This window comes from Procambarus clarkii, chromosome 22 (assembly GCF_040958095.1).
Source record: "Procambarus clarkii isolate CNS0578487 chromosome 22, FALCON_Pclarkii_2.0, whole genome shotgun sequence".
In the NCBI taxonomy this organism is placed as follows: domain Eukaryota; kingdom Metazoa; phylum Arthropoda; class Malacostraca; order Decapoda; family Cambaridae; genus Procambarus; species Procambarus clarkii.
The window spans coordinates 17,052,285-17,067,930 of NC_091171.1; the positions used below are offsets into that span (position 1 = coordinate 17,052,285).

The window sequence follows — 15,646 nt, forward strand, 5'->3', positions numbered from 1 at the left end:
GGCGGAGAGTACTAGGTAGAGATGTTATCCGGTACTGTATGGTGAGGTCTGGGTCTGAGCGTAGGCAAGGTGTCGAAGTCTGAACTCTGTATATTTAGGCTGGGTCTCTCTTCTTGTATGAGTATAGCGTCCAGGATTTGCAGTCTTTTCTGGTCAGTGGTGGATGACAGGATTGTTGTATTGTCTACTAGCGTGGTCCTCGTGAGTGTTGTGCTATGTACACTCTGTATGTGGTTACTTGGAGGCCTGGTCGAGGACCGGGCCGCGGGGACGCTAAGCCCCGAAACCATCTCATGGTAACCACAAGATAGGGGCACCAGCTTCTAGATGGCAGGTCAGTCTTCCCAGAAAGCTTTGAGGTGGTATATTAGACGGAAGGTGATAACCGTCACTGGGGCGTGTAAAGAGGGTTGTATATTGTTTATTGGGGCTGTTCTTAAAGTATTAAATCAACAGTTCTTTTTGTTTTGTAGTAATATAATGAATTCTAATCTTTGGTCTAAGGCTGTCGGTTTCGCTTCATTTCAATATATTTTTTTTTTAATTATTATTTGTTTAGGTTTGCATTGTGAGCTTCTAGTGAATTTGTAATAGTTTTATGAGAGAGGCTGTTTGCTGTTGCTGTTGTTTGCTGTTGCTGTTGTTTGCTGTTGCTGTTGTTTGCTGTTGCGGCTGTTTGCTGTTGCGGCTGTTTGCTGTTGCTGTTGTTCTTCTGTTATACCATTTGTTTAAATATCTACTGATGTGGGCGTTGACTTCTCTATTCGTGTACGTTCATTTCATGCCTAGGGCGCCTGGCAGCTGAGTGGACAGCACTTCAGATTCGTAGTCCTGAGGTTCCGGGTTCAATCCCCGGTGGAGGCGGAGACAAATGGGCAAAATGTTTCTTTCACCCAGATGCCCCTGTTACCTAGCAGTAAATAGGTACTTGGAAGTTAAACAGCTCCTACAGGCTGCTTTCTGGGGGTGTGTAAACAAAAAGGAGGCCTGGTCGAGGACCGGGCCGCGGGGACGCTAAGCCCCGAAATCATCTCAAGATAACCCGTTGTTTATTAATACTTAAAGGCTTCTGTGGAGTTCCTTGTGGATGTTCTGCCAGTCAGGACAATGTATCTGCAGTAGATGCCAAGTTTCCCCTCTAGTTTTGAAGATTTTTTTTTTTTTTTTTTTTTTTTTTTTATTATTTTCAACCACAGACGTGGCCACACATTTACAATGCTAACCAGCATATATACATTTTCTTCTGTCCTCCATGGACAGGGTTAGAGAAGTGTTAAACATACAGTTCAAGGGTTTATTGAACACTCAACCACAGAAGGTGATTCGGTGCTTTTAAAATGCTAAGCTAACCTACATACGTAAATACATAGATACACAGATTTACGTATGCCCTACATAAAGTATTAGATGTGTCTTTTACATAGTGTCATTAATGTACATTCACAAAGGTGAAATGTAATTCTGATCAGCTTCCATATATGCTTTATACCCATACATATACATACACACACACACATACACATACATATATACACACACACATGCATTCACATACATTTGTCTCATTTACCCTGACAGGGTGAGGTAGCTGATAAAGAAACTAGTGTGCAATTAAGCACTTAATCACTGAAGGTGATGAAGGTGATTTTACAAGCTCAGGTTATATAGTTACATCACATACATACATTGTATGATTGATACATTACATGGTCAATTTTGGATACAAGTCCAATATATCAAGTGTTCCAGTACTCATATAGTAACTACAGAGTTCAGCATACCTTAGCCCAGGAGGGCGAAAGTCAGTCAGTATTGGACACTCTACAATATAATGTTCAAGAGAGTGCATGTTTTCTCTTTCACAAAGTTGACACATTGTGTACTCGACATTTGGGTTTTGAGAAAGCTGCCAGATACGTCTATATCCCAGGCGTATTCTGGCCACTATAACATCACATTGCCGGGTTCTTGTTCTATTAGTCCCATATGTGAATGTCTCCTCACGATATCTATCATAATATTTAATGCTACAACTTTCAGGTCTTTGAGAATTTGTTAGGTCGGTGAGATTTTCATTAGATATTTGTTTAAGTATTCTCTTTGTCACTGCTAATGAAACACCCATATCAATTTATACCACTGGTTTTCTGCAGGCTGACTTAGCAAGCATATCAACAGTGTCATGCCTTGAGATGCCAACATGTGATGGTATCCATAGGAATTTAATCTCACATCTGTTTTCTTTGGCAGCTAAAACATTCATTCGAATATCACTGACTATTTTCTGGGTGTCACTACTATGTGCGTTCAATGCCAGGAGTGCACTCTGCGAGTCACAGTATATAAGTCCACTGCCTTTGTCTTTTAAAAATTCAGTGGCAAGGTATATGCCTGCAAGTTCGGTTTGAGTTGTACTTGCCCAGTCATTGACGCGCTTCATTGCTGTATGTACGAGAGAAGATTGTTCAAATATGTTACATGCACATCCGGTACATCGTCCACCTTCTTCTACAGAGCCGTCGGTATAGCACTGATAAACATCGTTACCCATACTCTGAGTACTTTCAGTGATGCTTTTCAGTGTTAACTGTTTTAATAATGTAGTGTGCACACTATCTTTCTTGGGCGCATTTACAAAATCAACTGATAGATCCCAGTTATCCCATGGAGTAATTGGCTGATTAATCATTAGTCGAGTTGGGTACATATTTAATATTTTGATGGAGTTGGCTACCTTGTAGAACCAATATACATAATCAGATTTCGTTCTTCTTCTATAGACCTCAGGTGAGTGTAGCATATTAGAAAGTTTAGCTTGAAACTTCATGTGTTGTCTAGATCTACTCAATGCCTTCACGCCGAAAACTGTGCTAATAGACAAGATTCTCTCACTTATGGTAGGTAATTTTAACTCTGCTCTCATGTTAACTATTCTCGTGGACTTTGGAGCCCCAAGGATGAGACGCATAGCTTCATTTTGCAAGGTTTCAAGAGATTTCAGCTCTTTGTCAGTATACAGATGGTGTGTCTAGTGTTCCCATATAGAAGTTAGCAAAGACGACTTCTAGTGGGGGACCCCCCATGCCTACTCCGTCTATCCCGGTATATATGTCTCCCCAAAGGGTTATGAATGGGGCCATTTTGGTGCAGATCTCCAGAAGATTCGCCTGAGCCAGCAACGTCAGCCCGACCTGCCCCTGGAGATTAGGATGACCCAGTGTTGAGAGGCAGAGCTGGTTTGGTCGGCTCTTAAGGTTTCCCATTGATACAGACACGTGATAAAATAGTTAAATCCACTTCATTACTTACGATAACTCAGAGTACCTATCAGATGAAGTAGGGAGCTTGTGGTTATCTCTGGAGCTCGCTATCGTACTAAGATAGCCAACAGCTCGAGAGTTTTAAGTCTCGATGACATAACAAGACGTTGATCAGATCTTGTACCATATACAAGTATTAACCTCAAGGTAAGGTGATCCATTCTGGCAGGTTAATGACTACCTCTCTCAGCTCCTCTATGTCCCGGGTTGTTGGGTGGAGGCCACCAACTGTGGCCTCCACCCAACAGCCAGCACTGAATCTGGTGTACTGGACGACAGCCTAACAATTTATCCAAAATTTGCTTGTCCATTTTAAAGAATGAAGAACAATTGTATTTATATTATTTTTAAATTTTACTTTTATTTTTAAATTTTTAAACTTTTCTTATGAACCCATCCCTGCCCTTGTGTGGCAGTGCACAATAGAAAGTTGTGTTTGCATATAAGTACATTGAAACATTGATTGTAACCATGACATATATATATATATATATATATATATATATATATATATATATATATATATATATATATATATATATATATATATATATATATATTTATTGTGACGGGAAAGTATTGGAGTGTTGATGTTCGGCAGTCCTCCAATGGCAGGTGTCAAAGCCTGGTCACACTTAAAACAAAAATATAGACTGCTTGCCTGTTGTCTGTGGTAAGTGAGAGGGAGCAACACGTAAAACACAAAGTATGAACAATGAAACTTTAATATATTTACTTTAAACATAAATGAAAATAAAGACAAATCTCGGGGAATTAAAAATTCAATGAAATAATAAAGAACTGCATAGACAATGTGAGATACAAAAAAGAAATGTTAAAATGGTGCTGAGTATATCGGCTATGGCTGAAACCTCCCTTTGTGTACGAGCTAATGAGCTAGTATGCCAGAGAGAGATGTCAACGCTAAGAGCACGAGGAATATTCTGAAGTTGATAGCTGGTCAGGCTCAGACGTCGACTCGGGTAGAGGGCGCTGAGGTGCGGTGTGCAGGTGCGCGGCAGCCGCGAGTCACCAATCAAGAGCAGGCAGTCTGGTGAAGGGTAGTCAGCTGGTTTGATGACGAGCCGGCGTGTGGAGGGTGTGTGGAGTGGGGGGATTCTGGGTACGTTTTGCCTCCTGGTCAAAACGTTTTGTGCTACTGGTGACGTATCTTGAATGTAGTATCTTATACTTGTATATTTGGTCGTAACTTGAAGTAGGGAAGAGCAGGCTCAATCTCTCTTGAAAGAGATTATCGTCACAATATATATGTAATATGTAATATGTGATTCAGCCCACGGAAGCACACACACAAGACATTTTCGTGCGTTATCACAAGTCGAGCCCGACCTGAGGGTAGGCTCGGCTTGTGATAACTTGGTCCAACAGGCTGTTGCTTGGAGCGGCCTGCAGGCTCACATATCCACTACAGCCTGGTTGGTACGGCACCTAACCTAACCTTCCGTATCATTTGCTCAAAGTATGTTGCTATTCTACTGTGCACATTTGGGACCTGGTTGCAAGTATCTTCCATGTATTTATTATTTCATGGCATTTTCGTCTCATTTCCAGAGAGTACATTTTGACAGTTTTCTCTGTTTTCTTTTAATTCAGAGATCTCTCTTGCTCTGAAAGGAGAAGCGAGTACTGAGCAATACTCAAGACGGGACAGCACCAGTGAATTAAATAGTATTAGCATTGCCTTGTAGCGTTCGTTGTGGGATCTCTGGATTTGAATGTTCTCATAATCCATCCTATCATTTTCCTGGCCGCCGCTATATTTGCTCGGTTATGTTCACTAAATGTCAGGTCGTAACACATCATAATTCCCAGATCTTTTACATGTTGCTTCCCTTCTATGAGTAGGTCTGATTGTGTCCTGTACCCTGTGTTTCGTTTAACTTCCTCGTTTCCACCATACCTCAGTACCTGGAACGTGTCACCGTTAAATATCATGTTTTTTGCAGTTGCCCAATCGAAGACTTAATATCTGCCTGCAGTTTTTCAGTGTCTTCTACAGAGGAAATTTTCATGCTTATTTTTGTAACATCTGCAAAAGATGCCACGAAGCTGTGACTAGTATTGTTGTCTATATCCGAGGATAAGAATGAGAAATAGCACCGGTGCAAGGACTGTGCCCTGGGGTACAGAGCTTTTCACCGCACTTACCTGCTTGCTTGATTCCTGGTTGAGGGGTTCTGAGAGTTCTTCTACTCCCCAAGCCCGGCCCGAGGCCAGGCTCGACTTGTGAGAGTTTGGTTCACCAGGCTGTTGCTTGGAGCGGCCCGCAGGCCCACATACCCACCACAGCCCGGCTGATCCGGAACTTCTCTTAGAAAACAGTCCAGTTTTCTCTTGAAGATGTCCACGGTTGTTCCGGCAATATTTCTTATAGTCGCTGGGAGGATGTTGAACAACCGCGGACCTCTGATATTTATACAGTGCTCTCTGATTGTGCCTATGGCACCCCTGCTCTTCACTGGTTCAATCTTGCATTTTCTTCCATATCGTTTACTCCAGTACGTTGTTATTTTACTGTGTAGATTTGGGACCTGGCCCTCCAGTATTTTCCATGTGTATATCCAACCCGTTCTCGCAAATTTAATAAGTCAACATTGACTTATTAAATATGTGCATAGGTGACATACTGAACATAATAGTTTCCCTTGAAAAGCTTCATAGAAAACACCGACCTTACCTAACCTTCTTAGTATGTTAAGATAAGCATCTTATTGCTTCGTAATTACAATTATTACCTAACCTATACCTATAATAGGTTAAGTAACAATTGTAATTACGAAGCTATAAGATGCTTATTTTAACATACTAAGTAGGTTAGGTAAGGTCGGTGTTTTCTATGAAGCTTTTCAAGGGAAACTATTATGTTAAGTATGTCACCTATGCACATATTTAATAAGTCAATATTGACTTATTAAATTTGCGACAACGGGTTGCAACATCGGGAGGGGGTTGGTGATTTAAACCTCAAAAGGGAGCTCTGGTTGTTGCACCAGACTGTTACTTGCGTACAGGCAGACAGCGTCCCCAACCACTCCCTCAGAGTATGGGTAACGATGTGTATCAGTGCTATACCGACGGCTCTGTAGAAGGTGGACGATGTACCGGATGTGCATGTAACATATTTGAACAATCTTCTCTCGTACATACAGCAATGAAGCGCGTCAATGACTGGGCAAGTACAACTCAAACCGAACTTGCAGGCTGAATTTTTAAAAGACAAAGGCAGTGGACTTATATACTGTGGCTCACAGAGTGCACTCCTGGCATTGAACGCACATAGTAGTGACACCCAGAAAATAGTCAGTGATATTCGAATGAATGTTTTAGCTGCTAAAGAAAACAGATTTGAAATTAAATTCCTATGGATACCATCACATGTTGGCATCTCAAGGCATGACACTGTTGATATGCTTGCAAAGACAGCCTGTAGAAAACCAGTGGTAGAAATTGATATGGGTGTTTCATTAGCAGTGACAAAGAGAATACTTAAACAAATATTTAATGAAAATCTCACCGACCTAACAAATTCACAAAGACCTGAAAGTTGTAGCATTAAATATTATGATAGATATCGTGAGGAGACATTCACATATGGGACTAATAGAACAAGAACCCGGCAATGTGATGTTATAGTGGCCAGAATTCACCTGGGATATAGACATATCTGGCAGCTTTCTCAAAACCCAAATGTCGAGTACACAATGTGTCAACTTTGTGAAAGAGAAAACATGCACTCTCTTGAACATTATATTGTAGAATGTCCCATACTGACTGACTTTCGCCCTACTGGGCTAGGGTATGCTGAACTCTGTAATTACTATATGAGCACTGGAACACTTGATGATATATTGGACTTGTATCCAAGATTGACAATGTAATGTATTAATTATACAATGTATGTCATGTAACTATATAACCTGAGCTTGTAAAAGCACCTTAATCACCTTCAGTGATTAAGTGCTTAATTGCACACTAGTTTCTCTGTCAGCTATCTCACCCTGTCAGAGTAAAAGAGACAAATGTATGTGAATGCATGTGTGTGTGTATATATGTATATGTACGTATATATGTATATGTATGTGTATAAAGTACATATGGAAGCTGATCAGAATTACATTTCACCTTTGTAAATGCACATTAATGACACTTCGAACACTTTATGTAGAGCATACGTAAATCTGTGTTTCTATGTATTTACGTATGTAGGTTAGCTTAGCATTTTAAAAGTACCGAATCATCTTCTGTGGTTGATTGTTCAATAAATCCCTGAGCTATATGTTTAACACATCTCTAACCCTGTCCATGGAGGACAGAAGAAAATGTATATATGCTGGTTAGCATAGTAAATGTGTGGCCACGTCTGTGGTAGAAAATAATAAAAACAAAACAAAACTCCCTGAGAGAACAAACAGCCGATCTCGGCAACCACACTCCCACTACCGTCGGTGGACCAGCAACGGGCACTGAAGTGCTTTGAATTTACCTAGGAGATCACCCTGTACGCCTCTTGATCTTGGAGAGGGGTTCAGCATCACCTATTTAGGAATGCGGCTTAAAAACTGGCCTCGTTGTCTAGTGAACACACCCTACTCGAGCCGCCGTGACCCCCCACTCTCTTCTTGCTTGGAATGATCTCCTAAAATCCCCCTTTTTGTGAATTTTAAAACTCCCTTTTGGATTTTAAAATCCCCAACCAGCTCGTATACCTGACGTGAGACTCCATATTACGCCGAGTGCTCATGCTACTGGTACCTGACATTTTTTTATAACTATTGAATTCCATGAGTCAGGACTAGGGGCTGACCTGTTGGTGGTACTGGTGTTGGGGATTGTGGTAGTTTCTGTGTAGTTGGAGGGTGTAGTATGCGCACACTTGATGACGAATTGTAGTCCAGTCTTGGGTATTTTCCCCTCTCCCATCCGTACTCCTGCAACGTTTGTCTGTCTGCCTGTTCCCTCTCTGTTTATGACTACCTCTAAAAAAAACTTCCAGGATGGTTATATTGGACCTCCTCTCTTCTGTAGCACTGAATCTAAAGCTTAATCTAAAACAACACAGCACAGCTAAAGCAATTAATTAGTCATTATTAAGTTACAGGTAAATATAATGAAATTTGGTGTAATGAAAAATAAACATTTATTTAATATATACAAAGTAAATATATAAAACAATTTTTTGTACGGTAGCTATATATATATATATATATATATATATAATATATATATATATATATATATATATATGTCGTACCTAGTAGCCAGAACGCATTTCTCAGCCTACTATACAAGGCCCGATTTGCCTAATAAGCCTAGTTTTCATGAATTAATGTTTTTTCGACTACCTAACCTACCTAACCTAACCTAACTTTTTCAGCTACCTAACCCAACCTAACCTATAAAGATAGGTTAGGTTAGGTTAGGTAGGGTTGGTTAGGTTCGGTCATATATCTACGTTAATTTTAACTCCAATAAAAAAAAACTGACCTCATACATAATGAAATGGGTAGCTTTATCATTTCAGAAGAAAAAAAAATTAGAGAAAATATATTATTTCAGGAAAACTTGGCTTATTAGGCAAATCGGGCCCTGCATAGTAGGCCGAGAAGTGCATTCTGGCTACTAGGTACGACATATATATATATATATATATATATATATATATATATATATATATATATATGACTGAAAACTCACACCCCAGAAGTGACTCGAACCCATACTGCCAGGAGCAACGCAACTGGTAACTACAGGACGCCTTAATCCGCTTGACCATCACGACCGGACAAAATGAAGTGATAGCCGAAGCTATTTGAACCACTTCCCCGCCGGCACTTGGATGGTAATCTTGGGCATAGCATTTTATCAAATCACCTCATTCTTTGGGGCACACATGAGGAACACAAATGCGAACAAGCCTGAATGGCCCCCAGGACTATATGCGACTGAAAACTCACACCCCAGAAGTGACTCGAACCCATACTGCCAGGAGAAACGCAACTGGTAACTACAGGACGCCTTAATCCACTAGACCATCACGACCGGACAAAAGGAAGTGATAGCCGAAGCTATTTGAACCACTTCCCCGCCGGCACTTGGATGGTAATCTTGGGTATAGCATTTTATCAAATCGCCTCATTCTTTGGGGCACACGTGAGGAACGCAAATGCGAACATTTGATAAAATGCTATGCCCAAGATTACCATCCAAGTGCTGGCAGGGAAGTGGTTCAAATAGCTTCGGCTATCACTTCATTTTGTCCAGTCGTGATAGTCAAGCGGATTAAGGCGTCCTGTAGTTACCAGTTACGTTGCTCCTGGCAGTATGGGTTCGAGTCACTTCTGGGATGTGAGTTTTCAGTCGCATATAGTCCTGGGGACCATTCAGGCTTGTTCGCATATATATATATATATATATATATATATATATATATATATATATGTATATATATATATATATATATATATATATATATATATATATATATATATATATATATAATATATATATATATATAATATAATATAATCGTACAAATCGTTATCACTGAACAGCCGTTACACAACGGAGGCAAGTATCATTTCCATCTCAAAATCTAATCTTCATAGTTGTTGAGACTGTCAACCTGATTAGTTGCCGGGCCGCTGTGTCACTCATCCCCGGAACTGTGAGGGGATGAAGGCAAGGTAGTCAGGCAGCCGACGAGACCCGGGAGTATCGACCGTAGTAGTGAGATAAGCATCCCTTGTATACTGTAGCTGTCACTCCCTGTTCTTCACACAGGCGGCGCCAGGTACCTCAGCTAGTGTGTGTGTGTGTGTGTGTGTGTGTGTGTGTGTGTGTGTGTGTGTGTGTGTGTGTGTGTGTGTGTGTGTGTGTGTGTGTATTCACCTAGTTCACCTAGTTGTGTTTGCGGGGGTTGAGCTTTACTCTTTCGGCCCGCCTCTCAACTGTTTACTATTTTTTTTTTTCCACACCACACACACACATCCCAGGAAGCAGCCTGTGACAGCTGATTAACTCCCAGGTACCTATTTACTGCTAGGTAACAGGGGGCATTGAGGGTGAAAGAAACTTTGCCCATTTGTTTCTGCCTGGTGCGGGAATAGAACCCGCGCCACAGAATTAAGAGTCCTGCGCGCTATCCACCAGGCTACCAGGCCTCACGGTGTGTGTGTGTGTGTGTGTGTGTGTGTGTGTGTATCACGAAGAAATTAACAAATAATTGATGAAGTTACAATGTATACATGAGGCTGTAATTGATAAATGTCTGCCATTTTTGGATATCCTAATTCACAGGGAAGATTTTTTCTAGAGTTTAGTATTTACAGAAAACCTACAAATATTTTTTCATATTCATTATTTTCCTGGGCATAGATACAGTATTAGGCAATAATTGTTTTCTAATATGTATCCAAGAGCTCTTCGAACTGTTAACCCAGAGTTCGTAGACGAGAAGTTTGTAAATATTGATTCTTTATGAAGTTTGATATATTGATTCTTTTGAAGTTTGGATTCAAGTTTTGCTATCCAGTAAGTAATTTAGATTTTTTTTCTGTAACGATATACATGTTGTTAAAGAGGTCTCTAACGGTATCACGTTTCTTCTTGCGTCCTTTCTATCAAATTTATTCGCTTTATAATTTGGAATACAAGCCATTATAATACTACTGTATTGACACTTATGTCAGTAAGTATGTATGTAACACTTGTATTGAATACAATACAAGTAACTGACTTCTTTCTCCTAGTGCCATGTATTTCTTCATCTCTTGCTGCCAAAATGCAAATAAAATCGATTTGAATACATTAGACTAGTAGAGATTATTACGGACAATTACGCTTCAAAAACACTTGCATCATATTGAATTTAATATCACATCAACTAATATAATCATCATGTAATGCATGAAACCTGTCATACATTACATTACATGTTTGGAAAAAATAAATGAATTTGTAATGTTTTGATGCAGGTATAATTAAAACCAATTTTTTTTTTTATTTACAGGTAAGGCTGAAAACCCCGAGCAGTATGTGTGAGTATGGCTTTGTGTTGCCCTGGTAAGGGGAAGAGGAACAAGGGAGGAGACAAGGAGGGGGGTCGTGAAGCAGTGAACGAATCCAGCGTTTAGGCTATTGGGGACTTTAGGCTATAGGCTAGCGTTTAGGCTATAGGCTAGCGTTTAGGCTTTAGGCTATAGGCTAGCGTTTAGACTTTAGGGTATAGGCTAGCGTTTAGGTTTTAGGCTATCGGCTAGCGTTTAGGCTTTAGGCTAGCGTTTAGGCTTTAGACTATAGGCTAGCGTTTAGACTTTAGGGTATAGGCTAGCGTTTAGGCTTTAGGCTATAGGCTAGCGTTTAGGCTTTAGGCTAGCGTTTAGGCTTTAGGCTATAGGCTAGCGTTTAGGCTTTAGGCTAGCGTTTAGGCTTTAGGCTATAGGCTAGCGTTTAGGCTTTAGGCTAGCGTTTAGGCTATAGGCTAGCGTTTAGGCTTTAGGCTAGCGTTTAGGCTTTAGGCTATAGGCTAGCGTTTAGGCTTTAGGCTATAGGCTAGCGTTTAGGCTTTAGGCTATAGGCTAGCGTTTAGGCTTTAGGCTATACGGTGTCTGGGCTAGTCCCAGGAAGTGGGGACTACTGAGGGGGGAGGGGGGACTGCCTGGGCTAGTCCAGGTGATGACGTCAAAGGGTTCACACACTTCTCAGGTTTTAGACCCTATAGTCCCGTCTAGGAGTGTCGTAGTGGCCCAACCTTGTGGAAGTTGGATTAACGGTATGGCTGACCATGTGTGAGATATCACACGGATGTGGATGTAGGATAATCCTGCCTCGGGAGGGATACTCCTGGCTCTGGAGGGATAATCCTGCCTCTGGAGGGATAATCCTGGCTCTGGAGGGATAATCCTGCCTCTGGAGGGATACTCCTGGCTCTGGAGGGATAATCCTGCCTCTGGAGGGATAATCCTGCCTCTGGAGGGATAATCCTGCCTCTGGAGGGATAATCCTGCCTCTGGAGGGATAATCCTGCCTCTGGAGGGATAATCCTGCCTCTGGAGGGATAATCCTGGCTCTGGAGGGATAATCCTGCCTCTGGAGGGATACTCCTGGCTCTGGAGGGATAATCCTGGCTCTGGAGGGATAATCCTGCCTCTGGAGGGATAATCCTGCCTCTGGAGGGATAATCCTGCCTCTGGAGGGATAATCCTGCCTCTGGAGGGATAATCCTGCCTCTGGAGGGATAATCCTGCCTCTGGAGGGATAATCCTGCCTCTGGAGGGATAATCCTGCCTCTGGAGGGATAATCCTGCCTCTGGAGGGATAATCCTGCCTCTGGAGGGATAATCCTGCCTCGGGCAGGGATAATCCTGCCTCGGGCAGGGATAATCCTGCCTCTGGAGGGATAATCCTGCCTCTGGAGGGATAATCCTGCCTCTGGAGGGATAATCCTGCCTCTGGAGGGATAATCCTGCCTCTGGAGGGATAATCCTGCCTCGGGAGGGATAATCCTGCCTCGGGAGGGATAATCCTGCCTCGGGAGGGATAATCTCGCCTCTGGAGGGATAATCCAGACTGGAGGGATAATCCTGCCTCTGGAGGGATAATCCTGCCTCTGGAGGGATAATCCTGCCTCTGGAGGGATAATCCTGCCTCTGGAGGGATAATCCTGCCTCTGGAGGGATAATCCTGCCTCTGGAGGGATAATCCTGCCTCGGGCAGGGCTAATCCTGCCTCGGGCAGGGCTAATCCTGCCTCGGGCAGGGCTAATCCTGCCTCGGGCAGGGCTAATCCTGCCTCGGGCAGGGCTAATCCTGCCTCGGGGAGGGCTAATCCTGCCTCGGGGAGGGCTAATCCTGCCTCGGGGAGGGCTAATCCTGCCTCGGGGAGGGCTAATCCTGCCTCGGGGAGGGCTAATCCTGCCTCGGGGAGGGCTAATCCTGCCTCGGGGAGGGCTAATCCTGCCTCGGGGAGGGCTAATCCTGCCTCGGGGAGGGCTAATCCTGCCTCTGGGAGGGATAATCCTGCCTCTGGGAGGGATAATCCTGCCTCTGGGAGGGATAATCCTGCCTCTGGGAGGGATAATCCTGCCTCTGGAAGGATAATCCTGCCTCTGGAGGGATAATCCTGCCTCTGGAGGGATAATCCTGCCTCGGGAAGGATAATACCCACCTGGTACAGACAGGTGGGATATATTGTTTCCTCTAAAACACTATAAATATTTTTTCCAATTATGTAAAATATTGAACAAATCCACAAGGGCCGTGACGAAGGTTCGAACCTACATCAGAGAGGTTCCCAGACGCTGCCTTAATCATTTGATGCATACGCTATTGTGATTTCTGTGTGTAATGTAAAACATTGTTATAATGTTACAAAGAAAAATGTATTCGATTCTTAAGCGCATGATGGCAGAGAGAGAGAGAGAGAGAGAGAGAGAGAGAGAGAGAGAGACTAATAGCAACTGAATGTGAACATTATAAAAGTTTAAGGCATAACTGCCATAAATAACTGAACTGAGAACGAAAATATTTTTTCGTGGGTTTTTCCCCTCGGTCCTTAAGCGGTGTGCGGAGACTGAGATAAGAGGAAAGTAATAAACAAAGTGGAGAGGTTAAATATGGAGGGAATTAGAGAGGATGACGATGTGCTCTTGTGGAACTGTTGAGGATTGTTAAGAGGAGTTGGTTTGGCTGGGAGTGACAGGTGGGGCTTGGGGGGGGGGGGGTTATGTGGCAACCCGGTCGGCCGAGCGGACAGCACTCTGGACTTGTGATCCTGTGGTCCTGGATTCGATCCCAGGCGCCGGCGAGAAACAATGGGCAGAGTTTCTTTCACCCTATGCCCCTGTTACCTAGCAGTAAAATAGGTACCTGGGTGTTAGTCAGCTGTCACGGGCTGCTTCCTGGGGGTGGAGGCCTGGTCGAGGACCGGGCCGCGGGGACACTAAATGCCCCGAAATCATTTCAAGATAACCCGGCCTCCTAATAAGAGCGTCGCATTTTTGACGGCGTGCTAGACAATGGAAGCGGCCTGGGAAAGTGACGTACTGTCCCGTTTTCTGTTTTGGGTCCTCTGGTAGGTTAGGATAAGGGCACTTTAGTGCGACAGTTTCTTGACGTTGGGGAAACCTTAGGAGGACGGACTGGGATGAAACGGCTTGGCTGAAAGAAGCGTGGACTAAACTAAAGGGGGGAGGGGGTGGAACTAAGCTGGCTAGTTTGGTCGTTAACTATTGCGTCCAGACACTTTATGAGCACAGTTTCTTTCCGCGTCAGCACACTCGTTTCGTACGTGTAGGTTGGATTGCACATGTTCAGCCAGGTTGTTGTGGCGTATTCCCATCAATCTCCATTGAAGAGATATATAAGTTGGCGGGCTTGACACAGGGGGCAGATGGGTGGGAGAGGCCGCCTCCGGGGATGTGTGGATTGATTGACTGATGATTGATGAAGATTAAGCAACCCAAAAGGTGGCACGGACATGAATAGCCCGTAAGTGGTGGCCCTTTTGAGCCATTACCAGTATCAAGAGCTGATACTGGAGATCTGTGGAGGTGCAACTGCTGAAGGGGGTATATATATACTCCAGGAGAGCCACCTGCCACATCCGAGCCCCGCTCCTGTGCCAGGTAAGTCCACTACGGGCTCACCATAGCCCGTGCTACTTGGGAACTTGTTCCGAGTAGCTGAATCTGTAACAGCAGCAGCCACCTGCAGGTGATTCATGGGCCTTCTGCAGTTACTTTTATTCTTCTGCTCTTAAGAGAGCAGACGCCAGGTAGCAGTGTTGCGTTGCGAGGCCCGTCCAGACCTCGTCGCGTGGCCCGTCCAGACCTCGTCGCGTGGCCCGTCCAGACCTCGTCGCGTGGTGTGTCACACCGTCACTCACTCCACCACACCGTCACTCACTCCACCACACCGTCACTCACTCCACCACACTGTCACTCACTCCACCACACATCGATCGTTACTGCCTCCAATGCTCTATAATTATTGCCCCTCATGCGTGGTGGTCGCCACACAACTGTTATTGGTATGTTTTCTGTCCTCACTATGTCGTGAGACCCTTGACAAGCTTCACTACACGTTGTCTGACCCTTGACAAGCTTCACTACACGTTGTCTGACCCTTGACAAGCTTCACTACACGTTGTCTGACCCTTGACAAGCTTCACTACACGTTGTCACGCCCCAACCCGTCCTCAGACCAAGTCCATTTCATCCAACGGTCGACCCCAAAAACGCATTCATCAATTTTAACATTCTGTTCATTTAAAACAAAACATTTCTCAAGTATAAAATAATAATAATG

At 43.3% G+C, this 15,646-nt stretch overlaps 1 protein-coding gene across 1 annotated transcript in view; it reads right to left on the reverse strand.

The window, feature by feature from the left end:
• The window catches only part of LOC123760646 (dentin sialophosphoprotein-like), a 25,299-nt gene extending 10,238 nt beyond the window's left edge, over nucleotides 1-15,061 (reverse strand). The window contains exon 1 of the mRNA XM_069329076.1: nucleotides 14,986-15,061. Within this exon, the coding sequence (XP_069185177.1) occupies nucleotides 14,986-15,061 (76 nt within the window). The remainder of the gene's footprint in view (nucleotides 1-14,985) is intronic.
• Nucleotides 15,062-15,646: the final 585 nt, after the last annotated feature.